General features: G+C 52.6%; 6 protein-coding genes across 6 annotated transcripts; all 6 read left to right on the top strand.

The window, feature by feature from the left end:
* Positions 1–2,436: 2,436 nt before the first annotated feature.
* Positions 2,437–2,890, top strand: LOC138718660 (feather keratin-like). Its single transcript, XM_069853160.1, has one exon. The coding sequence runs from the start codon at positions 2,437–2,439 to the stop codon at positions 2,773–2,775; it is 339 nt and encodes a 112-aa protein (XP_069709261.1). The 3' UTR covers positions 2,776–2,890.
* Positions 2,891–6,096: 3,206 nt separating this feature from the next.
* LOC138718700 (feather keratin-like) lies at positions 6,097–9,549 on the top strand. The gene is made up of 2 exons (XM_069853200.1): positions 6,097–6,365; positions 9,450–9,549. Exons 1-2 carry the CDS (start codon positions 6,097–6,099, stop codon positions 9,547–9,549), a joined length of 369 nt encoding a protein of 122 aa, XP_069709301.1.
* Positions 9,550–12,872: 3,323 nt separating this feature from the next.
* LOC138718659 (feather keratin-like) lies at positions 12,873–13,211 on the top strand. The gene has a single exon (XM_069853158.1). It carries the CDS (start codon positions 12,873–12,875, stop codon positions 13,209–13,211), a length of 339 nt encoding a protein of 112 aa, XP_069709259.1.
* Positions 13,212–15,985: 2,774 nt separating this feature from the next.
* LOC138718699 (feather keratin-like) lies at positions 15,986–16,324 on the top strand. The gene has a single exon (XM_069853199.1). The coding sequence runs from the start codon at positions 15,986–15,988 to the stop codon at positions 16,322–16,324; it is 339 nt and encodes a 112-aa protein (XP_069709300.1).
* A 2,754-nt stretch (positions 16,325–19,078) lies between these two features.
* On the top strand, positions 19,079–19,438 carry LOC138718658 (feather keratin-like). The gene has a single exon (XM_069853157.1). It carries the CDS (start codon positions 19,100–19,102, stop codon positions 19,436–19,438), a length of 339 nt encoding a protein of 112 aa, XP_069709258.1. The 5' UTR covers positions 19,079–19,099.
* A 1,581-nt stretch (positions 19,439–21,019) lies between these two features.
* Positions 21,020–23,638, top strand: LOC138718698 (feather keratin 4-like). The gene is made up of 4 exons (XM_069853198.1): positions 21,020–21,034; positions 21,080–21,134; positions 22,193–22,507; positions 23,496–23,638. The coding sequence occupies exons 1-4, from the start codon at positions 21,020–21,022 to the stop codon at positions 23,636–23,638; spliced, it is 528 nt and encodes a 175-aa protein (XP_069709299.1).
* The last annotated feature ends 1,512 nt before the right edge of the window (positions 23,639–25,150 follow it).

Genomic DNA, 25,150 nt, shown 5'->3' with positions numbered 1-25,150 from the left:
AAGCCCTTCACTTGCCAAGACAAAAATTGCCCCTGCTCATGCACCACTATCCAGACCTCTGATGCCAGCTCCCCAGGAAAGCAGACACTTGACTCTCTTCCCCAGGATGACTCTCTCCCCACCACAGAAGCAAAATCACAGAACTGCAGAATCACAGAATGGTTGGGTTATTTTGGAAGAGATCTCTGGAGATCTCCAAGTCCAAACCTACTGCTAAAGCAGGGTCACCTCGATCAGGCTCTACACGAATGCATCCAGACTGGATTTCGGGAACTCCGGAGAAGTAGACTGCACTCCCTCCCTGGGCAGCCAATTCCAGCGCACCATCACTCTCACAAGAATAACAGTTCGAGATGTTTGCTTGGGAAACGCAAGTTCCATTTTGTACCTGATGCCCCTTGTCCTGTAGCTGGGCACCACTCAAAATGATCTGGGCCCATCCTGTTGGCCTAGGCCCTGGTGATATTCATAAGCGGTGATAGGAGCCCCTCGTCCTTCTCTTCTCCAGGATAAACACACCCACGTCTCTGCCTTTCCTTAGGAGACACAAATTCCAGTCCAAACATCATCTTGTACTCTACTGCAGTTTCTCCACTGGTACCTTTTCTGTCTTGAGTTGAGGAGCATGGAACGGGACACAAGACTCCAGATGCAGCCTCACTACCGCAGAGTAGGCAGGGAGGAGCATCTCCCCTGACCTGTTTATTACACACTTCTTCATGCAGCCCAGGATACTACTGGTCTCCTTGGCCAGAAAGGCACATTGCTGGCTCACGTTCAGCTTGGTGTCATATACAAACTCGCTAAGGGTGCACTCAATCCCTGTCTCCGTGTGCCTGGCAAAGGCAGTAAATTGTCCTGGTTCCCCTAAGGACACCAGATGAACACCACACATTACTGGTCTCCACCTGGACATCAAGGCATTAACCGCAACGCTTTGAGTGCACTTGGACTCCTGCATATTCCTTACTCACCGAAACATCCACCCATCAAATCCACATCTCTCTATCGTAGAGACAAGTCTGTTGTGTGCAATAGAATCAAATGCTTTGCACAAGGCCAGGTGGATGAGGTAGCTCATCCTCCATTATCCATCAACGCTGTAGTGCCATTGAAGAAAACCTCAAAACTTGTGAGGCACAATTTGCCTTTTGTGAAGCCCTCTTGCCTTTCAGCTATGGCCTCCAGAATTTCCATCTTCCTTGACATAATATCCAGCAGGATCCACCAGGATTCGTGACCATGCCAGGAATAGAGGTAACACTGACAGGCTGGTTGTTGATTTGGGTTTCCCTTTTGCAGTCCATCTCGCAGGTCATTTATGCATCACATATATTTTTGTCTTGTCTAGGAGCACGTGAGGTGAGAAATCATCAAAACTCAAGGAAAACACAAGCCTTGATTCTTTACTTTTATACAAACCTAGCCACTTTGATGTAGAAGACACAGATGCTTGTCAAACACAATGTTCCCTTTGAAACGACACGCTCGGGACTACCCACAACCTTTTTGTCTGTTCTGTGTCTGACAGCTCTGGGTCTCCCTGCTTGGGGTGCCTTCTTCCCAATGTACCCACGAACCACGCCACACGAGTGCCACATGACGACCTCACGGACAACATCCCAACTCTGCGATGCTTTGGTTGCCTCTTCGGCCCACCCTGACATTCACCATCACCACCAAGACTTAGATTTCCAAACCTTTACCTTGAAAGCTGCCACCAGGGCCAAGTAGATGGCATGACATGTTGATGACCTCCTTGCCTCTCCTAATTCGGGCTGAGCTGGGTCAGGCTGCCAGGAAATGGGCTCCCATCATCACAACGCACTCACAAACCACACAAGAAATGTACCATGTGATTACCTCACTGACACCATTACACCTCTCCTACGCTTCGGTCACCTCTTGCGCCTGCCCTGGCACCCAACATCGACACCAAGCCTTTTACCTCTAAGATCCTCACTTCAAAGCAGCCGCCACCACATAGTGGACACGTCCTCAAGAGGAGGACATGACATTGAAGAACTGGGGCAAGGAAAACACACCCCACCTCATGACTCGCCACGCTGGGCCAGGACACAGCTGCTGCCTGCAAAATGCACTCATGCACAAAGCCCGTCCCGCCCCTCGCGCACCACCATAAAAGCTGGCCCAGCACCTCTCTCCCTCACAACCTTCCCTGCACACCATCTCCTCCACGCTCAACAAGGTGAGTCTCAAAACCCTGAGGCTCCTTCTCCTGTCCAACCTCCTCCCTCTCTTCCACCATGCTCTACCCCAGCCTCAACAGCCCACATGCCTCCCCACCACCACGAACCCCACAGACCCACCCACGCCTCCCCATTCCCCTGCCCTCCTCACACTTTGCCCCTCGCAAACCAACATCCTGACCCTTGCTCAACACCTTCTCTTCCAGGGACCCTCCACACCACACCCATGGCCTGCAACGACCTCTGCCGCCCCTGCGCACCCGCCCCGCTGGCCAACAGCTGCAACGAGCCCTGTGTCAGGCAGTGCCAGGACTCCTCCGTCGTCATCCAGCCTCCTGCCGTGCTGGTCACCCTGCCAGGACCCATCCTCACCTCCTTCCCCCAGAGCACCGCCGTCGGATCCTCCGCATCGGCTGCCGTGGGCAGCGAACTCAGCTACCAGGGAGTGCCCGTCTCCAACGGGGCCTTCGGCTATGGCTACGGCTACGGCTTGGGAGGCCTGGGCTGCTATGGTGGCAGAGGTCTCGGCTGGTTCGGTGGCAGGAGAGGCTGCTACACCTGCTAAAGGTCGTCACCATCACCCCTGACACTGACCACCCACCCCCTGGAAGCCACACCATGGGTTGAGGATGCACCTCCTTGCACCTCAGATCTGCTCTCTTCCTCTTGGCGCTCCTGCCTTCTCAATTTCTCTCCATTCAATTAAGTTCTCCTGCATTCAAGCTTGAGTCGCCTCCTCTCTTCTTTTAAAGTTCATCCAACCTCTCCCAGCACAACACCAAGGCTACAGTGGCCATTGAGGTGGTTGGAAAGATGTTGCAATCTCCACGTATGGTTTATGTCCCCAGCCACAAGAACAATACAGAGCAGGGCAGAGACACTTCCAGAACATGACAAAAGCCCTTCGCTTGCCCAGGCAAATCATGCCCATGCTAGTTCACCGCTATCCAGACCTCCGATGTCAGCTCCCCTGGTTAACAAACTCTTGATTCTTCCCCAGGATGACTCTCTGGCCACCACAGCAAGCAAAATCACAGAACTACAGAACCACAGAATGGTTGGGTTGCATTGGAAGAGATCTCTGGAGATCTCCCAGTCCAAACCTCCTGCTAAAGCAGGGTCACCTCAATCAGGCTGTACAGGAATGCATCAGATTGGATTTCAGTTTTTCCAGAACTGGCTGCCCAGTGCTCTATCACCCTTACAATAAATCAGGCTTTGCTCATGTTCACGTTTAACTTCCTGTGCTACTATTTGCGCCCGTTGCTCCTTGTCCAGTAGCTAGCGTCTACTTAGAAAAGTCTGGCCCCATCCTCTTGAATCCTTCTCTTTGCATATTGATCTTCTTTGATGATTTCTCTTCTCAATCTTCTCTTCTCCAAGCAAAAGCAACCAGGGTCTTTCAACCTTTCAAAGTCAGAGAGAAGCTCTAGGCCTTTTAAGCACCTCCATGGCCTCCACTGGACTCTCTCCAATAGTTCCTTGAGTTTCTGGAGCTGGCGATGCTCCACCCCAGGACTTGTTTAAGGCCAGATTGGATAGGGGCTTGGGTAACCTCATCTAGTGGGATGTCCTTCCCCATGGCAAGGGGATGGAACTAGATGATCTTTAAGATCCCTTCCAACCCCAACTATTCTAGGATTCTATGCGGCCTCTCTAGGGCAGAGTAGATGGGGAGGAGCATCTCATTCAACCCTCTTGCTACACTCTTCTTGACACACTCCAGAATACCCTCAGTCTTCACCACCAGTGCACATTGCTGACTCATATCAAGGACAAGGACCTGGCATTTGGCCTTGTCGAACTCGCAGATTTGCATGGGCTCGTGTCCCTAGCTGGTCAAGGCTGCTCTGGCTAGCAACCCTTTCCTCTGGAGAGTCCACAACATCATTCAGCTTGGTGTCATCTGCAAACTGGCAGAGGGTGCACTCAATGCCATTGTCTGCGGCCCTGGAAAAGACCGTAAATAATACCGGTCCCAATATGGACTCCTGACGACACCACTCGTGACTGGTCTCTACCGGGACAACAAGCTATTGACCACAATCCTTCGGCATCCAGATGATTCCTTATCAACCAAGCAATCCACTCATCAGATCCACATCTCTCCATTTAGACAAGGACAGACCTTTCCTCTTGGGTATTCATCATACCACTCAGCTTGGTGTCTTCTTCAGACTCACTGAGGGTGCACTCACTCCCACTCTCTATGTCCCTGACAAAGACAGTGAATAATCGTTGTCCCAGGACAGACACTAGGTGGACACCGCTAGTCACTGATCTCCACCTGTACATCGAGACCTTGACCCCAGCACTCTGAGTGGAACAATCCCGCATAACTCTTACAAACCAAGAGGTCCACCCATCAAATCCACATCTTTCAATGTCAGAGACAAGGGTGCTGTGAGTGGCAGTATCAAATACATTACACAAGGCCAAGTAGATGAGGCCAGTTCCTCTTCCCTTCTCCACCAACACTGTAGCCTCACTGCACGCAGCCTCCATTTAGAAAAGGATGATGCGTGAGACACTTTCATATGATTTGCAGAGGGCCAGGTAGGTGAGTTCTGTTCCTCTTCCCTTCCCCACCAACATTGTAGACCCATCGCACAAAGACTCCAAATTTCTAAGGAACAATTTGCCTTTTGGGAAGGCATCTTGTCTTTCAGCAATCTCCTCCTTAATTTCCACACGCCTTGGCATAGTTTCCAGGAGGATCTGCCACAATCCGTGACATTGGCAGGCACAGAGGTGACACTGACAGGCTGATAGTTGACCTGGGTCTCCCTTTTGCGTCTTTAAAATGAGAGTTACCATCTGCTGCCTTGCTGAGGGTTCACTCCATCCCACTGCTCATGTCATTGCGAAGGATGCTGAACAGATTTGTTCCCAAAGATCCACTTCCTGGGCTACATTAATTGAGATTTCTTTCCATCAGGACACCCTGCCACCCATCACAAGCCTCTGGCCCCAACCATTCAACCACTTGGCAGTTCAACTCGCTGGTCACTTATGCAAAGCATGCATTTTGGTCTTTTCTAGGAGGATGCAAGGAGAGAAAACATAAAAAGCTTCACGCAAAATTCAAGGTAAACACAAGCCTTTGTTCTTTCCCCCTCTACAGACCTACTCACTTTAATGCAGAAGATGCATAGCTTGGTCAAGCATGATGTCCTCTTCAGAAATCCATATTCATACGTCCTCATCAACCTTTCTGACCAGGGTTGAGCAGTGGTTTGTGTGGCTACCAGCAATTGCCATTTCCTCCTCACAATGCACCCACAAACCACACAACAAAAGTGGTAAGCAATGGCCTCACTGACACCATTACACCTCCCCTACGCTTTGGTCACCTCTTGCGCCTGCCCTGACACACTTCAGCAGCACCAAGTCTTTGGCCTCTAACACTCACACTTCAAAGATGCCGCCACCACCAAGTGGACACGTCCTCAAGAGGAGGACATGACATTGAAGAACGGGGGCAAGGAAAACACACCCCACCTCATGACTCGCCACGCTGGGCCAGGACACAGCTGCTGCCTGCAAAATGCACTCACGCACAAAGCCCGTCCCGCCCCTCGCGCACCACCATAAAAGCTGGCCCAGCACCTCTCTCCCTCACAACCTTCTCTGCACACCTTCTCCTCTGCACTCAACAAGGTGAGTCTCAAAACCCTGAGCCTCCTCCTCCTGTCCAACCTCCTCCCTCTCTTCCACCACGCTCTGCCCCAGCCTCTCCCGCCGACATTCCTCCCCACCGCCACACTCGCCACAGAACCACCCCAACCTCCCAACATCCCTGCCCTCCTCACACTCCACACTTCAAAACCCCATGCGCCACCACTTGCTCAACACCTTCTCTTCCAGGGACCCTCCACACCACACCATGGCCTGCAACGACCTCTGCCGCCCCTGCGCACCCGCCCCGCTGGCCAACAGCTGCAACGAGCCCTGCGTCAGGCAGTGCCAGGACTCCTCCGTCGTCATCCAGCCTTCCACCGTGCTGGTCACCCTGCCAGGACCCATCCTCACCTCCTTCCCCCAGAGCACCACCGTCGGATCCTCCGCATCGGCTGCCGTGGGCAGCGAACTCAGCTACCAGGGAGTGCCCGTCTCCAACGGGGCCTTCGGCTACGGCTACGGCTACGGCTTGGGAGGCCTGGGCTGCTATGGTGGCAGAGGTCTCGGCTGGTTCGGTGGCAGGAGAGGCTGCTACCCTTGCTAAGGGTCCTCTCCACCACCCTTGACACCAACCACTCATACCCTGGAAGCCACACCATGGCTTGAAGATGCACGTCCTTGCACCTCGAACTTGCTCCCTTCCACTTGACGCTTCTGTCTTCTCTATTTCCGCACCCACCCAATAAAGTTTTCCTGCATCCCAGCCTGAGAAGCCTCCTCTTCTTTCTTCTCCCAAGCTTCTTCCAACCCCACCCAGCACAAAGCCAGGGCTACAGTGGCCATTGGGGTGGCTAGAAAGAGATTACAAGCTCCTCCTAGGCTTTACGTCCCCCGTCACAACAACAACACAGAGCAGCACAGGGACACTTCCAGAACATGACACAAGCCCTTCACTTGCCAAGACAAATATTGCCCCTGCTCATGCACCACTATCCAGACTTCTGATGCCAGCTCCCCAGGAAAGCAGACACTTGACTCTCTTCCCCAGGACGACTCTCTCCCCACCACAGAATCAAAATCACAGAACTGCAGAATCACAGAATGGTTGGGTTATTGTAGAAGAGATCTCTGGAGATCTCCAAGTCCAAACCTTCTGCTAAAGCAGGGTCACCTCAATCAGGCTCTACACGAATGCATCCAGACTGGATTTCGGGAACTCCGGAGAAGTAGACTGCACTCCCTCCCTGGGCAGCCAATTCCAGCGCACCATCACTCTCACAAGAATAACATTTTGAGATGTTTGCTTGGGAAACGCAAGTTCCATTTTGTACCTGATGCCCCTTGTCCTGTAGCTGGGCACCACTCAAAATGATCTGGGCCCATCCTGTTGGCCAAGGCCCTGGTGATATTCATAAGCAGTGATAGGAGCCCCTCGTCCTTCTCTTCTCCAGGATAAACACACCCACGTCTCTGCCTCTCCTTAGGAGACACAAATTCCAGTCCAAACATCATCTTGTACTCTACTGCAGTTTCTCCACAGGTACCTTTTCTGTCTTGAGTTGAGGAGCATGGAACGGGACACAAGACTCCAGATGCAGCCTCACTACCGCAGAGTAGGCAGGGAGGAGCATCTCCCCTGACCTGTTTATTACACACTTCTTCATGCAGCCCAGGATACTACTGGTCTCCTTGGCCAGAAGGGCACATTGCTGGCTCACGTTCAGCTTGGTGTCACATACAAACTCGCTAAGGGTGCACTCAATCCCTGTCTCCGTGTGTCTGGCAAAGGCAGTAAATTGTCCTGGTTCCCCTAAGGACACCAGATGAACACCACACATTACTGGTCTCCACCTGGACATCAAGGCATTAACCGCAACGCTTTGAGTGCACTTGGACTCCTGCATATTCCTTACTCACCGAAACATCCACCCATCAAATCCACATCTCTCTATCGTAGGGACAAGTCTGTTGTGTGCAATAGAATCAAATGCTTTGCACAAGGCCAGGTGGATGAGGTAGTTCATCCTCCATTATCCATCAACGCTGTAGTGCCATTGAAGAAAACCTCAAAACTTGTGAGGCACAATTTGCCTTTTGTGAAGCCCTCTTGCCTTTCAGCTATGGCCTCCAGAATTTCCATCTTCCTTGACATAATATCCAGCAGGATCCACCAGGATTCGTGACCGTGCCAGGAACAGAGGTAACACTGACAGGCTGGTTGTTGATTTGGGTTTCCCTTTTGCAGTCCATCTCGCAGGTCACTTCTGACACACGTACATTTTTGTCTTGTCTAGGAGCATGTGAGGCGAGAAATCATCAAAACTCAAGGAAAACACCAGCCTTGATTCTTTACTTTTATACAAACCTAGCCACTTTGATGTAGAAGACACAGATGCTTGTCAAACACAATGTTCCCTTTGAAACGACACGCTCGGGACTACCCACAACCTTTTTGTCTGTTCTGTGTCTGACAGCTCTGGGTCTCCCTGCTTGGGGTGCCTTCTTCCCAATGTACCCACGAACCACGCCACACGAGTGCCACATGACGTCCTCACAGACAACATCCCAACTCTGCGATTCTTTGGTTGCCTCTTCGGCCCACCCTGACATTCACCATCACCACCAAGATTTAGACTTCCAGACCTTTGCCTTGAAAGCTGCCACCAGGGCCAAGTAGATGGCATGACATGTTGATGACCTCCTTGCCTCTCCTAATTCGGGCTGAGCTGGGTCAGGCTGCCAGGAAATGGGGTCAGATCATCACAACGCACTCACAAACCACACAAGAAATATACCATGCGATTACCTCACTGACACCATTACACCTCTCCTACGCTTTGGTCACCTCTTGCGCCTGCCCTGACCCACTTCAGCAGCACCAAGACTTTGGCCTCTAACACTCTCACATCAAAGCAGCCGCCACCACATAGTGGACACGTCCTCAAGAGGAGGACATGACATTGAAGAACTGGGGCAAGGAAAACACACCCCACCTCATGACTCGCCACGCTGGGCCAGGACACAGCTGCTGCCTGCAAAATGCACTCATGCACAAAGCCCGTCCCGCCCCTCGCGCACCACCATAAAAGCTGGCCCAGCACCTCTCTCCCTCACAACCTTCCCTGCACACCGTCTCCTCCACGCTCAACAAGGTGAGTCTCAAAACCCTGAGGCTCCTTCTCCTGTCCAACCTCCTCCCTCTCTTCCACCATGCTCTACCCCAGCCTCAACAGCCCACATGCCTCCCCACCACCACAAACCTCACAGACCCACCCACGCCTCCCCATTCTCCTGCCCTCCTCACACTTTGCCCCTTGCAAACCAACATCCTGACCCTTGCTCAACACCTTCTCTTCCAGGGACCCTCCACACCACACCCATGGCCTGCAACGACCTCTGTCGCCCCTGCGCACCCGCCCCGCTGGCCAACAGCTGCAACGAGCCCTGTGTCAGGCAGTGCCAGGACTCCTCCGTCGTCATCCAGCCTCCTGCCGTGCTGGTCACCCTGCCAGGACCCATCCTCACCTCCTTCCCCCAGAGCACCACCGTCGGATCCTCCGCATCGGCTGCCGTGGGCAGCGAACTCAGCTACCAGGGAGTGCCTGTCTCCAACGGGGCCTTCGGCTATGGCTACGGCTACGGCTTGGGAGGCCTGGGCTGCTATGGTGGCAGAGGTCTCGGCTGGTACGGTGGCAGGAGAGGCTGCTACACCTGCTAAAGGTCGTCACCATCACCCCTGACACTGACCACCCACCCCCTGGAAGCCACACCATGGGTTGAGGATGCACCTCCTTGCACCTCAGATCTGCTCTCTTCCTCTTGGCGCTCCTGCCTTCTCAATTTCTCTCCATTCAATAAAGTTCTCCTGCATTCAAGCTTGAGTCGCCTCCTCTCTTCTTTTAAAGTTCCTCCAACCTCACCCAGCACAACACCAAGGCTACACTGGCCATTGAGGTGGTTGGAAAGATGTTGCAATCTCCACGTATGGTTTATATCCCCAGCCACAACAACAATAGAGAGCAGGGCAGAGACACTTCCAGAACATGACAAAAGCCCTTCGCTTGCCCAGGCAAATCATGCCCATGCTAGTTCACCGCTATCCAGACCTCCGATGTCAGCTCCCCTGGTTAACAAACTCTTGACTCTTCCCCAGGATGACTCTCTGGCCACCACAGCAAGCAAAATCACAGAACTACAGAACCACAGAATGGTTGGGTTGCATTGGAAGAGATCTCTGGAGATCTCCCAGTCCAAACCTCCTGCTAAAGCAGGGTCACCTCAATCAGGCTGTACAGGAATGCATCAGATTGGATTTCAGTATCTCCAGAACTGGCTGCCCAGTGCTCTATCACCCTTACAATAAATCAGGCTTTGCTCATGCTCACGTTTAACTTCCTGTGCTACTATTTGCGCCCGTTGCTCCTTGTCCAGTAGCTAGCGTCTACTTAGAAAAGTCTGGCCCCATCCTCTTGAATCCTTCTCTTTGCATATTAATCTTCTTTGATGATTTCTCTTCTCAATCTTCTCTTCTCCAAGCAAAAGCAACCAGGGTCTTTCAACCTTTCAAAGTCAGAGAGAAGCTCTAGGCCTTTTAAGCACCTCCATGGCCTCCACTGGACTCTCTCCAATAGTTCCTTGAGTTTCTGGAGCTGGCGATGCTCCACCCCAGGACTTGTTTAAGGCCAGATTGGATAGGGGCTTGGGTAACCTCATCTAGTGGGATGTCCTTCCCCATGGCAAGGGGATGGAACTAGATGATCTTTAAGATCCCTTCCAACCCCAACTATTCTAGGATTCTATGCAGCCTCCCTAGGGCAGAGTAGATGGGGAGGAGCATTTCATTCAACCCTCCTGCTACACTCTTCTTGACACACTCCAGAATACCCTCAGTCTTCACCACCAGTGCACATTGCTGACTCATATCAAGGACAAGGACCTGGCATTTGGCCTTGTCGAACTCGCAGATTTGCATAGGCTCATGTCCCTAGCTGGTCAAGGCTGCTCTGGCTGGCAACCTTTTCCTCTGGAGAGTCCACAACATCATTCAGCTTGGTGTCATCTGCAAACTGGCAGAGGGTGCACTCAATGCCATTGTCTGCGGCCCTGGCAAAGACCGTAAATAATACTGGTCTCAATATGGACTCCTGACGACACCAATCGTGACTGGTCTCTACCCGGACAACAAGCTATTGACCACAATACTTCGGCATCCAGATGATTCCTTATCAACCAAGCGATCCACTCATCAGATCCACATCTCTCCATTTAGACAAGGACAGACCTTTCCTCTTGGGTATCCATCATACCACTCAGCTTGGTGTCTTCTTCAGACTCCCTGAGGGTGCACTCACTCCCACTCTCTATGTCCCTGACAAAGACAGTGAATAATCGTTGTCCCAGGACAGACACTAGGTGGACACCGCTAGTCACTGATCTCCACCTGTACATCGAGACCTTGACCCCAGCACTCTGAGTGGAACAATCCCGCATAATTCTTACAAACCAAGAGGTCCACCCACCAAATCCACATCTTTCAATGTCAGAGACAAGGGTGCTGTGAGTGGCAGTATCAAATACATTACACAAGGCCAAGTAGATGAGGCCAGTTCCTCTTCCCTTCTCCACCAACACTGTAGCCTCACTGCACGCAGCCTCCATTTAGAAAAGGATGATGCGTGAGACACTTCCATGTGATTTGCAGAAGGCCAGGTAGGTGAGTTCTGTTCCTCTTCCCTTCCCCACCAACATTGTAGACCCATCGCACAAAGACTCCAAATTTCTAAGGAACAATTTGCCTTTTGGGAAGGCATCTTGTCTTTCAGCAATCTCCTCCTTAATTTCCACATGCCTTGGCATAGTTTCCAGGAGGATCTGCCACAATCCGTGACATTGGCAGGCACAGAGGTGACACTGACAGGCTGATAGTTGACCTGGGTCTCCATTTTACGTCTTTAAAATGAGAGTTACCATCTGCCGCCTTGCTGAGGGTTCACTCCATCCCACTGCTCATGTCATTGCGAAGGATGCTGAACAGATTTGTTCCCAAAGATCCACTTCCTGGGCTACATTAATTGAGATTTCTTTCCATCAGGACACCCTGCCACCCATCACAAGCCTCTGGCCCCAACCATTCAACCACTTGGCAGTTCAACTTGCTGGTCACTTATGCAAAGCATGCATTTTGGTCTTTTCTAGGAGGATGCAAGGAGAGAAAACATAAAAGGCTTCATGCAAAATTCAAGGTAAACACAAGCCTTTGTTCTTTCCCCCTCTACAGACCTACTCACTTTAATGCAGAAGATGCATAGCTTGGTCAAGCATGATGTCCTCTTCAGAAATCCATATTCATACCTCGTCATCAACTCTTCTGACCAGGGTTGAGCAGTGGTTTGCGTGGCTACCAGCAATTGTCATTTCCTCTTCACAATGCACCCACAAACTACACGACAAAAGTGCTAAGCAATGGCCTCACTGACACCATTACACCTCTCCTACGCTTTGGTCACCTCTTGCGCCTGCCCTGACACACTTCAGCAGCACCAAGTCTTCGGCCTCTAACACTTACACTTCAAAGATGCTGCCACCACATAGTGGACACGTCCTCAAGAGGAGGACATGACATTGAAGAACTGGGGCAAGGAAAACACACCCCACCTCATGACTCGCCACGCTGGGCCAGGACACAGCTGCTGCCTGCAAAATGCACTCATGCACAAAGCGTGTCCCGCCCCTCGCGCACCACCATAAAAGCTGGCCCAGCACCTCTCTCCCTCACAACCTTCTCTGCACACCTTCTCCTCTGCACTCAACAAGGTGAGTCTCAAAACCCTGAGCCTCCTCCTCCTGTCCAACCTCCTCCCTCTCTTCCACCACGCTCTGCCCCAGCCTCTCCCGCCGACATTCCTCCCCACCGCCACACTCGCCACAGAACCACCCCAACCTCCCAACATCCCTGCCCTCCTCACACTCCACACTTCAAAACCCCCATGCGCCACCACTTGCTCAACACCTTCTCTTCCAGGGACCCTCCACACCACACCCATGGCCTGCAACGACCTCTGCCGCCCCTGCGCACCCGCCCCGCTGGCCAACAGCTGCAACGAGCCCTGTGTCAGGCAGTGCCAGGACTCCTCCGTCGTCATCCAGCCTTCCACCGTGCTGGTCACCCTGCCAGGACCCATCCTCACCTCCTTCCCCCAGAGCACCGCCGTCGGATCCTCCGCATCGGCTGCCGTGGGCAGCGAACTCAGCTACCAGGGAGTGCCAGTCTCCAACGGGGCCTTCGGCTACGGCTACGGCTACGGCTTGGGAGGTCTGGGCTGCTATGGTGGCAGAGGTCTCGGCTGGTTCGGTGGCAGGAGAGGCTGCTACCCTTGCTAAGGGTCCTCTCCACCACCCTTGACACCAACCACTCACACCCTGGAAGCCACACCATGGCTTGAAGATGCACGTCCTTGCACCTTGAACTTGCTCCCTTCCACTTGACGCTTCTGTCTTCTCTATTTCCGCACCCACCCAATAAAGTTTTCCTGCATCCCAGCCTGAGAAGCCTCCTCTTCTTTCTTCTCCCAAGCTTCTTCCAACCCCACCCAGCACAAAGCCAAGGTTACAGTGGCCGTTGGTGTGGGTAGAAAGAGATTACAAGCTCCTCCTAGGCTCTACGTCCCCAGCCACAACAACAACACAGAGCAGCACAGGGACACTTCCAGAACATGACACAAGCCCTTCACTTGCCAAGACAAAAATTGCCCCTGCTCATGCACCACTATCCAGACCTCTGATGCCAGCTCCCCAGGAAAGCAGACACTTGACTCTCTTCCCCAGGACGACTCTCTCCCCACCACAGAAGCAAAATCACAGAACTGCAGAATCACAGAATGGTTGGGTTATTTTGGAAGAGATCTCTGGAGATCTCCAAGTCCAAACCTTCTGCTAAAGCAGGGTCACCTCAATCAGGCTCTACACGAATGCATCCAGACTGGATTTCGGGAACTCCGGAGAAGTAGACTGCACTCCCTCCCTGGGCAGCCAATTCCAGTGCACCATCACTCTCACAAGAATAACAGTTCGATATGCTTGCTTGGGAAACGCAAGTTCCATTTTGTACCTGATGCCCCTTGTCCTGTAGCTGGGCACCACTCAAAATGATCTGGGCCCATCCTGTTGGCCAAGGCCCTGGTGATATTCATAAGCAGTGATAGGAGCCCCTCGTCCTTCTCTTCTCCAGGATAAACACACCCACGTCTCTGCCTCTCCATAGGAGACACAAATTCCAGTCCAAACATCATCTTGTACTCTACTGCAGTTTCTCCACTGGTACCTTTTCTGTCTTGAGTTGAGGAGCATGGAACGGGACACAAGACTCCAGATGCAGCCTCACTACCGCAGAGTAGGCAGGGAGGAGCATCTCCCCTGACCTGTTTATTACACACTTCTTCATGCAGCCCAGGATACTACTGGTCTCCTTGGCCAGAAGGGCACATTGCTGGCTCACGTTCAGCTTGGTGTCACATACAAACTCGCTAAGGGTGCACTCAATCCCTGTCTCCGTGTGCCTGGCAAAGGCAGTAAATTGTCCTGGTTCCCCTAAGGACACCAGATGAACACCACACATTACTGGTCTCCACCTGGACATCAAGGCATTAACCGCAACGCTTTGAGTGCACTTGGACTCCTGCATATTCCTTACTCACCGAAACATCCACCCATCAAATCCACATCTCTCTATCGTAGAGACAAGTCTGTTGTGTGCAATAGAATCAAATGATTTGCACAAGGCCAGGTGGATGAGGTAGCTCATCCTCCATTATCCATCAACGCTGTAGTGCCATTGAAGAAAACCTCAAAACTTGTGAGGCACAATTTGCCTTTTGTGAAGCCCTCTTGCCTTTCAGCTATCGCCTCCAGAATTTCCATCTTCCTTGACATAATATCCAGCAGGATCCACCAGGATTCGTGACCATGCCAGGAACAGAGGTAACACTGACAGGCTGGTTGTCGATTTGGGTTTCCCTTTTGCAGTCCATCTCGCAGGTCACTTCTGACACACGTACATTTTTGTCTTGTCTAGGAGCATGTGAGGCGAGAAATCATCAAAACTCAAGGAAAACACCAGCCTTGATTCTTTACTTTTATACAAACTTAGCCACTTTGATGTAGAAGACACAGATGCTTGTCAAACACAATGTTCCCTTTGAAACAACACGCTCGGGACTACCCATAACCTTTTTGTCTGTTCTGTGTCTGACAGCTCTGGGTCTCCCTGCTTGGGGTGCCTTCTTCCCAATGTACCCACGAACCACGCCACACGAGTGCCACATGACGACCTCACGGACAACATCCCAACTCTGCGATGCTTTGGTTGCCTCTTCGGCCCACCCTGACATTCACCATTACCACCAAGACTTAGACTTCCAAACCTTTGCCTTGAAAGCTGCCACCAGGGCCAAGTAGATGGCATGACATGTTGATGACCTCCTTGCCTCTCCTAATTCGGGCTGAGCTGGGTCAGGCTGCCAGGAAATGGGGTCAGATCATCACAACGCACTCACAAACCACACAAGAAATGTACCATGCGATTACCTCACTGACACCATTACACCTCTCCTACGCTTCGGTGACCTCTTGCGCCTGCCCTGGCACCCAACATCGACACCAAGCCTTTTACCTCTAAGATTCTCACTTCAAAGCAGCCGCCACCACATAGTGGACACGTCCTCAAGAGGAGGACATGACATTGAAGAACTGGGGCAAGGAAAACACACCCCATCTCATGACTCGCCACGCTGGGCCAGGACACAGCTGCTGCCTGCAAAATGCACTCACGCACAAAGCCCGTCCCGCCCCTCGCGCAACACCATAAAAGCTGCCCCAGCACCTCTCTCCCTCACAACCTTCCCTGCACACCGTCTCCTCCACGCTCAACAAGGTGAGTCTCAAAACCCTGAGGCTCCTTCTCCTGTCCGACCTCCTCCCTCTCTTCCACCATGCTCTACCCCAGCCTCAACAGCCCACATGCCTCCCCACCACCACGAACCTCACAGACCCACCCACGCCTCCCCATTCCCCTGCCCTCCTCACACTTTGCCCCTCGCAAACCAACATCCTGACCCTTGCTCAACACCTTCTCTTCCAGGGACCCTGACACCACACCCATGGCCTGCAACGACCTCTGCCGCCCCTGCGCACCCGCCCCGCTGGCCAACAGCTGCAACGAGCCCTGTGTCAGGCAGTGCCAGGACTCCTCCGTCGTCATCCAGCCTTCCACCGTGCTGGTCACCCTGCCAGGACCCATCCTCACCTCCTTCCCCCAGAGCACCACCGTCGGATCCTCCGCATCGGCTGCCGTGGGCAGCGAACTCAGCTACCAGGGAGTGCCTGTCTCCAACGGGGCCTTCGGCTATGGCTACGGCTACGGCTTGGGAGGCCTGGGCTGCTATGGTGGCAGAGGTCTCGGCTGGTTCGGTGGCAGGAGAGGCTGCTACCCTTGCTAAGGGTCCTCTCCACCTCCCTTGACACCAACCACTCACACCCTGGAAGCCACACCATGGGTTGAAGATGCACGTCCTTGCACCTCGAACTTGCTCCCTTCCACTTGACGCTTCTGTCTTCTCTATTTCCGCACCCACCCAATAAAGTTTTCCTGCATCCCAGCCTGAGAAGCCTCCTCTTCTTTCTTCTCCCAAGCTTCTTCCAACCCCACCCAGCACAAAGCCAAGGTTACAGGGGCCATTGAGGTGGGTAGAAAGAGATTACAAGCTCCTCCCAGGCTCTACGTCCCCAGCCACAACAACAACACAGAGCAGCACAGGGACACTTCCAGAACATGACACAAGCCCTTCACTTGCCAAGACAAAAATTGCCCCTGCTCATGCACCACTATCCAGACCTCTGATGCCAGCTCCCCAGGAAAGCAGACACTTGACTCTCTTCCCCAGGATGACTCTCTCCCCACCACAGAAGCAAAATCACAGAACTGCAGAATCACAGAATGGTTGGGTTATTTTGGAAGAGATCTCTGGAGATCTCCAAGTCCAAACCTCCTGCTAAAGCAGGGTCACCTCGATCAGGCTCTACAGGAATGCATCCAGACTGGATTTTGGGAACTCTGGAGAAGTAGACTGCACTCCCTCCCTGGGCAGCCAATTCCAGCGCACCATCACTCTCACAAGAATAACAGTTCGAGATGTTTGCTTGGGAAACACAAGTTCCATTTTGTACCTGATGCCCCTTGTCCTGTAGCTGGGCACCACTCAAAATGATCTGGGCCCATCCTGTTGGCCAAGGCCCTGGTGATATTCATAAGCAGTGATAGGAGCCCCTCGTCCTTCTCTTCTCCAGGATAAACACACCCACGTCTCTGCCTCTCCATAGGAGACACAAATTCCAGTCCAAACATCATCTTGTACTCTACTGCAGTTTCTCCACTGGTACCTTTTCTGTCTTGAGTTGAGGAGCATGGAACGGGACACAAGACTCCAGATGCAGCCTCACTACCGCAGAGTAGGCAGGGAGGAGCATCTCCCCTGACCTGTTTATTACACACTTCTTCATGCAGCCCAGGATACTACTGGTCTCCTTGGCCAGAAGGGCACATTGCTGGCTCACGTTCAGCTTGGTGTCACATACAGACTCGCTAAGGGTGCACTCAATCCCTGTCTCCGTGTGCCTGGCAAAGGCAGTAAATTGTCCTGGTTCCCCTAAGGACACCAGATGAACACCACACATTACTGGTCTCCACCTGGACATCAAGGCATTAACCGCAACGCTTTGAGTGCACTTGGACTCCTGCATATTCCTTACTCACCGAAACATCCATCCATCAAATCCACATCTCTCTATCATAGAGACAAGTCTGTTGTGTGCAATAGAATCAAATGCTTTGCACAAGGCCAGGTGGATGAGGTAGCTCATCCTCCATTATCCATCAACGCTGTAGTGCCATTGAAGAAAACCTCAAAACTTGTGAGGCACAATTTGCCTTTTGTGAAGCCCTCTTGCCTTTCAGCTATCGCCTCCAGAATTTCCATCTTCCTTGACATAATATCCAGCAGGATCCACCAGGATTCGTGACCATGCCAGGAACAGAGGTAACACTGACAGGCTGGTTGTTGATTTGGGTTTCCCTTTTGCAGTCCATCTCGCAGGTCACTTCTGCAACACATACATTTTTGTCTTCTCTAGGAGCATGTGAGGCGAGAAATCATCAAAACTCAAGGAAAACACCAGCCTTGATTCTTTACTTTTATACAAACCTAGCCACTTTGATGTGGAAGACACAGATGCTTGTCAAACACAATGTCCCCTTTGAAACGACACGCTCGGGACTACCCACAACCTTTTTGTCTGTTCTGTGTCTGACAGCTCTGGGTCTCCCTGCTTGGGGTGCCTTCTTCCCAATGTACCCATGAACCACGCCACACGAGTGCCACATGACGACCTCATGGACAACATCCCAACTCTGTGATGCTTTGGTTGCCTCTTCGGCCCACCCTGACATGCACCATCACCACCAAGACTTAGACTTCCAGACCTTTGCCTTGAAAGCTGCCACCAGGGCCAAGTAGATGGCATGACATGTTGATGACCTTCTTGCCTCTCCCAATTCGGGCTGAGCTGGGTCAGGCTGCCAGGAAATGGGCTCCCATCATCACAACGCACTCACAAACCACACTAGAAATGTACCATGCGATTACCTCACTGACACCATTACACCTCTCCTACGCTTCGGTCACCTCTTGTGCCTGCCCTGACACCCAACATCGACACCAAGCCTTTTACCTCTAAGATTCTCACTTCAAAGCAGCCGCCACCACATAGTGGACACGTCCTCAAGAGGAGGACATGACATTGAAGAACTGGGGCAAGGAAAACACACCCCACCTCATGACTCGCCACGCTGGGCCAGGACACAGCTGCTGCCTGCAAAATGCACTCACGCACAAAGCCCGTCCCGCCCCTCACGCACCACCATAAAAGCTGGCCCAGCACCTCTCTCCCTCACAACCTTCCCTGCACACCGTCTCCTCCACGCTCAACAAGGTGAGTCTCAAAACCCTGAGGCTCCTTCTCCTGTCCAAACTCCTCCCTCTCTTCCACCATGCTCTGTCCCAGCCTCAACAGCCCACACGCCTCCCCACCACCACGAACCTCACAGACCCACCCACGCCTCCCCATTCCCCTGCCCTCCTCACACTTTGCCCCTCGCAAACCAACATCCTGACCCTTGCTCAACACCTTCTCTTCCAGGGACCCTCCACACCACACCCATGGCCTGCAACGACCTCTGCCGCCCCTGTGCACCCGCCCCGCTGGCCAACAGCTGCAACGAGCCCTGTGTCAGGCAGTGCCAGGACTCCTCCGTCGTCATCCAGCCTTCCACCGTGCTGGTCACCCTGCCAGGACCCATCCTCACCTCCTTTCCCCAGAGCACCACCGTCGGATCCTCTGCATCGGCTGCCGTGGGCAGCGAACTCAGCTACCAGGGAGTGCCTGTCTCCAACGGGGCCTTCGGCTATGGCTACGGCTACGGCTTGGGAGGTCTGGGCTGCTATGGTGGCAGAGGTCTCGGCTGGTTCGGTGGCAGGAGAGGCTGCTACCCATGCTAAGGGTCCTCTCCACCACCCTTGACACCAACCACTCACACCCTGGAAGCCACACCATGGGTTGAAGATGCACGTCCTTGCGCCTCGAACTTGCTCCCTTCCACTTGACGCTTCTGTCTTCTCTATTTCCACACCCACCCAATAAAGTTTTCCTGCATCCCAGCCTGAGAAGCCTCCTCTTCTTTCTTCTCCCAAGCTTCTTCCAACCCCACCCAGCACAAAGCCAAGGTTACAGTGGCCATTGGGGTGGGTAGAAAGAGATTACAAGCTCCTCCTAGGCTCTACATCCCCAGCCACAACAACAACACAGAGCAGCACAGGGACACTTCCAGAACATGACACAAGCCTTTCACTTTCCAACACATAAATTGCCCCTGCTCATGCACCACTATCCAGACCTCTGATGCCAGCTCCCCAGGAAAGCAGACACTTGACTCTCTTCCCCAGGACGACTCTCTCCCCACTACCGAAGGAAAATCACAGAACTGCAGAATCACAGAATGGTTGGGTTATTTTGGAAGAGATCTCTGGAGATCTCCAAGTCCAAACCTACTGCTAAAGCAGGGTCACCTCGATCAGGCTCTACACGAATGCATCCAGACTGGATTTCGGGAACTCCGGAGAAGTAGACTGCACTCCCTCCCTGGGCAGCCAATTCCAGCGCACCATCACTCTCACAAGAATAACAGTTCGATATGCTTGCTTGGGAAATGCAAGTTCCATTTTGTACCTGATGCCCCTTGTCCTGTAGCTGGGCACCACTCAAAATGATCTGGGCCCATCCTGTTGGCCAAGGCCCTGGTGATATTCATAAGCAGTGATAGGAGCCCCTCGTCCTTCTCTTCTCCAGGATAAACACACCCACGTCTCTGCCTCTCCTTAGGAGACACAAATTCCAGTCCAAACATCATCTTGTACTCTACTGCAGTTTCTCCACGGGTACCTTTTCTGTCTTGAGTTGAGGAGCATGGAACGGGACACAAGACTCCAGATGCAGCCTCACTACCGCAGAGTAGGCAGGGAGGAGCATCTCCCCTGACCTGTTTATTACACACTTCTTCATGCAGCCCTGGATACTACTGGTCTCCTTGGCCAGAAGGGCACATTGCTGGCTCACGTTCAGCTTGGTGTCACATACAAACTCGCTAAGGGTGCACTCAATCCCTGTCTCCGTGTGTCTGGCAAAGGCAGTAAATTGTCCTGGTTCCCCTAAGGACACCAGATGAACACCACACATTACTGGTCTCCACCTGGACATCAAGGCATTAACCGCAACGCTTTGAGTGCACTTGGACTCCTGCATATTCCTTACTCACTGAAACATCCACCCATCAAATCCACATCTCTCTATCGTAGAGACAAGTCTGTTGTGTGCAATAGAATCAAATGCTTTGCACAAGGCCAGGTGGATGAGGTAGCTCATCCTCTATTATCCATCAACGCTGTAGTCCCATTGAAGAAAACCTCAAAACTTGTGAGGCACAATTTGCCTTTTGTGAAGCCCTCTTGCCTTTCAGCTATGGCCTCCAGAATTTCCATCTTCCTTGACATAATATCCAGCAGGATCCACCAGGATTCGTGACCATGCCAGGAATAGAGGTAACACTGACAGGCTGGTTGTTGATTTGGGTTTCCCTTTTGCAGTCCATCTCGCAGGTCATTTATGCATCACATATATTTTTGTCTTGTCTAGGAGCACGTGAGGCGAGAAATCATCAAAATCAAGGAAAACACCAGCCTTGATTCTTTACTTTTATACAAACCTAGCCACTTTGATGTAGAAGACACAGATGCTTGTCAAACACAATGTTCCCTTTGAAACGACACGCTCGGGACTACCCACAACCTTCTTGTCTGTTCTGTGTCCGACAGCTCTGGGTCTCCCTGCTTGGGGTGCCTTCTTCCCAATGCACTCACGAACCACGCCACACGAGTGCCACATGACGACCTCACGGACAACATCCCAACTCTGCGATGCTTTGGTTGCCTCTTTGGCCCACCCTGACATTCACCATCACCACCAAGACTTAGATTTCCAAACCTTTGCCTTGAAAGCTGCCACCAGGGCCAAGTAGATGGCATGACATGTTGATGACCTCCTTGCCTCTCCTAATTCGGGCTGAGCTGGGTCAGGCTGCCAGGAAATGGGCTCCCATCATCACAACGCACTCACAAACCGCACAAGAAATGTACCATGCGATTACCTCACTGACACCATTACACCTCTCCTACGCTTCGGTCACCTCTTGCGCCTGCCCTGGCACCCAACATCGACACCAAGCCTTTTACCTATAAGATTCTCACTTCAAAGCAGCCGCCACCACATAGTGGACACGTCCTCAAGAGGAGGACATGACATTGAAGAACTGGGGCAAGGAAAACACACCCCACCTCATGACTCGCCACGCTGGGCCAGGACACAGCTGCTGCCTGCAAAATGCACTCACGCACAAAGCCCGTCCCGCCCCTCGCGCACCACCATAAAAGCTGGCCCAGCACCTCTCTCCCTCACAACCTTCCCTGCACACCGTCTCCTCCACGCTCAACAAGGTGAGTCTCAAAACCCTGAGGCTCCTTCTCCTGTCCGACCTGCTCCCTCTCTTCCACCATGCTCTACCCCAGCCTCAACAGCCCACACGCCTCCCCACCACCACGAACCACACAGACCCACCCACGCCTCCCCATTCTCCTGCCCTCCTCACACTTTGCCCCTCGCAAACCAACATCCTGACTCTTGCTCAACACCTTCTCTTCCAGGGACCCTCCACACCACACCCATGGCCTGCAACGACCTCTGCCGCCCCTGCGCACCCGCCCCGCTGGCCAACAGCTGCAACGAGCCCTGTGTCAGGCAGTGCCAGGACTCCTACGTCGTCATCCAGCCTTCCACCGTGCAGGTCACCCTGCCAGGACCCATCCTCACCTCCTTCCCCCAGAGCACCACCGTCGGGTCCTCCGCATCGGCTGCCGTGGGCAGCGAACTCAGCTACCAGGGAGTGCCTGTCTCCAACGGGGCCTTCGGCTACGGCTACGGCTACGGCTTGGGAGGTCTGGGCTGCTATGGTGGCAGAGGTCTCGGCTGGTTCGGTGGCAGGAGAGGCTGCTACCCTTGCTAAGGGTCCTCTCCACCACCCTTGACACCAACCACTCACACCCTGGAAGCCACACCATGGCTTGAAGATGCACGTCCTTGCACCTCGAACTTGCTCCCTTCCACTTGACGCTTCTGTCTTCTCTATTTCCGCACCCACCCAATAAAGTTTTCCTGCATCCCAGCCTGAGAAGCCTCCTCTTCTTTCTTCTCCCAAGCTTCTTCCAACCCCACCCAGCACAAAGCCAGGGCTACAGTGGCCATTGGGGTGGGTAGAAAGAGATTACAAGCTCCTCCTAGGCTCTACGTCCCCCGCCACAACAACAACACAGAGCAGCACAGGGACACTTCCAGAACATGACACAAGCCCTTCACTTGCCAAGACAAAAATTGTCCCTGCTCATGCACCACTATCCAGACCTCTGATGCCAGCTCCCCAGGAAAGCAGACACTTGACTCTCTTCCCCAGGACGACTCTCTCCCCACCACAGAAGCAAAATCACAGAACTGCAGAATCACAGAATGGTTGGGTTATTTTGGAAGAGATCTCTGGAGATCTCCAAGTCCAAACCTTCTGCTAAAGCAGGGTCACCTCAATCAGGCTCTACAGGAATGCATCCAGACTGGATTTCGGGAACTCCGGAGAAGTAGACTGCACTCCTTCCCTGGGCCACCAATTCTAGCGCACCATCACTCTCACAAGAATAACATTTTGAGATGTTTGCTTGGGAAACGCAAGTTCCATTTTGTACCTGATGCCCCTTGTCCTGTATGCCTGCTAAAGGTCATCGCCATCACCCCTGACACTGACCACCCACACCCTGGAAGCCACACCATGGGTTGAGGATGCACCTCCTTGCACCTCGGACATGATCCCTTCCTCTTGGCACTCCTGCCTTCTCAATTTCTCTCCCCCTCAATAAAGTTCTCCTGCATTCAAGCTTGAGTCGCCTCCTCTCTTCTTTTAAGGTTCTTCCAACCGCAACCAGCACAACACCAAGGCTACAGTGGCCATTGAGGTGGTTGGAAAGACGTTGCAATCTCCACGTATGGTTTATATCCCCAGCCACAACAACTATAGAGAGCAGAGCAGAGACACTTCCAGAACATGACAAAAGCCCTTCGCTTGCCCAGGCAAATCATGCCCATGCTAGTTCACCACTATCCAGACCTCCGATGTCAGCTCCCCTAGGTAACAAACTCTTGACTCTTCCCCAGGACAACTCTCTGGCCACCACAGCAAGCAAAATTACAGAACTACAGAACCACAGAATGGTTGGGTTGGGTTGGGTTGGAAGAGATCTCTGGAGATCTCCCAGTCCAAACCTCCTGCTAAAGCAGGGTCACCTCAATCAGGCTGTACAGGAAGGCATCCAGATTGGATTTCAGTATCTCCAGAACCGGCTGCCCAGTGCTCCATCACCCTTACAATAAATCAGGCTTTGCTCATGCTCACGTTCAACTTCCTGTGCTACTATTTGCGCCTTTTGCTCCTTGTCCAGTAGCTAGCGTCTACTTAGAAGAGTCTAGCCCCATCCTCTTGACTCCTTCTCTTTGCATATTGATCTTCTTTGACGATTTCTCTTCTCAATCTTTTCTTCTCCAAGCAAAAGCAACCAGGGTCTTTCAGCCTTTCAAAGTCAGAGAGAAGCTCTAGGCCTTTTAAGCACCTCCATGGCCTCCACTGGACTCTCTCCAATAGTTCCTTGAGTTTCTGGAGCTGGCGATGCTCCACCCCAGGACTTGTTTAAGGCCAGATTGGATAGGGGCTAGGGTAACCTCATCTAGTGGGATGTCCTTCCCCATGGCAAGGGGATGGAACTAGATGATCTTTAAGATCCCTTCCAACCCCAACTATTCTAGGATTCTATGCGGCCTCTCTAGGGCAGAGTAGATGGGGAGGAGCATCTCATTCAACCCTCTTGCTACACTCTTCTTGACACACTCCAGAATACCCTCAGTCTTCACCACCAGTGCACATTGCTGACTCATATCAAGGACAAGGACCTGGCATTTGGCCTTGTCGAACTCGCAGATTTGCATGGGCTCGTGTCCCTAGCTGGTCAAGGCTGCTCTGGCTAGCAACCCTTTCCTCTGGAGAGTCCACAACATCATTCAGCTTGGTGTCATCTGCAAACTGGCAGAGGGTGCACTCAATGCCATTGTCTGCGGCCCTGGCAAAGACCGTAAATAATACTGGTCCCAATATGGACTCCTGACGACACCACTCGTGACTGGTCTCTACCGGGACAACAAGCTATTGACCACAATCCTTCGGCATCCAGACGATTCCTTATCAACCAAGCAATCCACTCATCAGATCCACATCTCTCCATTTAGACAAGGACAGACCTTTCCTCTTGGGTATTCATCATACCACTCAGCTTGGTGTCTTCTTCAGACTCACTGAGGGTGCACTCACTCCCACTCTCTATGTCCCTGACAAAGACAGTGAATAATCGTTGTCCCAGGACAGACACTAGGTGGACACCGCTAGTCACTGATCTCCACCTGTACATCGAGACCTTGACCCCAGCACTCTGAGTGGAACAATCCCGCATAATTCTTACAAACCAAGAGGTCCACCCATCAAATCCACATCTTTCAATGTCAGAGACAAGGGT

This window comes from Phaenicophaeus curvirostris, chromosome 3 (assembly GCF_032191515.1).
Source record: "Phaenicophaeus curvirostris isolate KB17595 chromosome 3, BPBGC_Pcur_1.0, whole genome shotgun sequence".
NCBI classification, from domain to species: domain Eukaryota; kingdom Metazoa; phylum Chordata; class Aves; order Cuculiformes; family Cuculidae; genus Phaenicophaeus; species Phaenicophaeus curvirostris.
This window is presented reverse-complemented; position numbering and strand designations above follow the sequence as displayed.

Bases quoted from the DNA above. Each gene is read 5' to 3' on its own strand.
- LOC138718699 (XM_069853199.1), top strand. From the start codon at position 15,986: ATGGCCTGCAACGACCTCTGCCGCCCCTGCGCACCCGCCCCGCTGGCC.
- LOC138718659 (XM_069853158.1), top strand. From the start codon at position 12,873: ATGGCCTGCAACGACCTCTGCCGCCCCTGCGCACCCGCCCCGCTGGCC.
- LOC138718700 (XM_069853200.1), top strand. From the start codon at position 6,097: ATGGCCTGCAACGACCTCTGCCGCCCCTGCGCACCCGCCCCGCTGGCC. The intron at 6,366-9,449 runs AGGCCTGGGCTG...CTCCAACGGGGC, and splicing joins GGCTACGGCTACGGCTTGGG to CTTCGGCTATGGCTACGGCT.
- LOC138718658 (XM_069853157.1), top strand. From the start codon at position 19,100: ATGGCCTGCAACGACCTCTGCCGCCCCTGTGCACCCGCCCCGCTGGCC.
- LOC138718698 (XM_069853198.1), top strand. The intron at 21,135-22,192 runs GTGAGGCGAGAA...CTTCTCTTCCAG, and splicing joins TTTGTCTTGTCTAGGAGCAC to GGACCCTCCACACCACACCC. The intron at 22,508-23,495 runs GTCTCGGCTGGT...TCTTCTTTTAAG, and splicing joins GGGCTGCTATGGTGGCAGAG to GTTCTTCCAACCGCAACCAG.
- LOC138718660 (XM_069853160.1), top strand. From the start codon at position 2,437: ATGGCCTGCAACGACCTCTGCCGCCCCTGCGCACCCGCCCCGCTGGCC.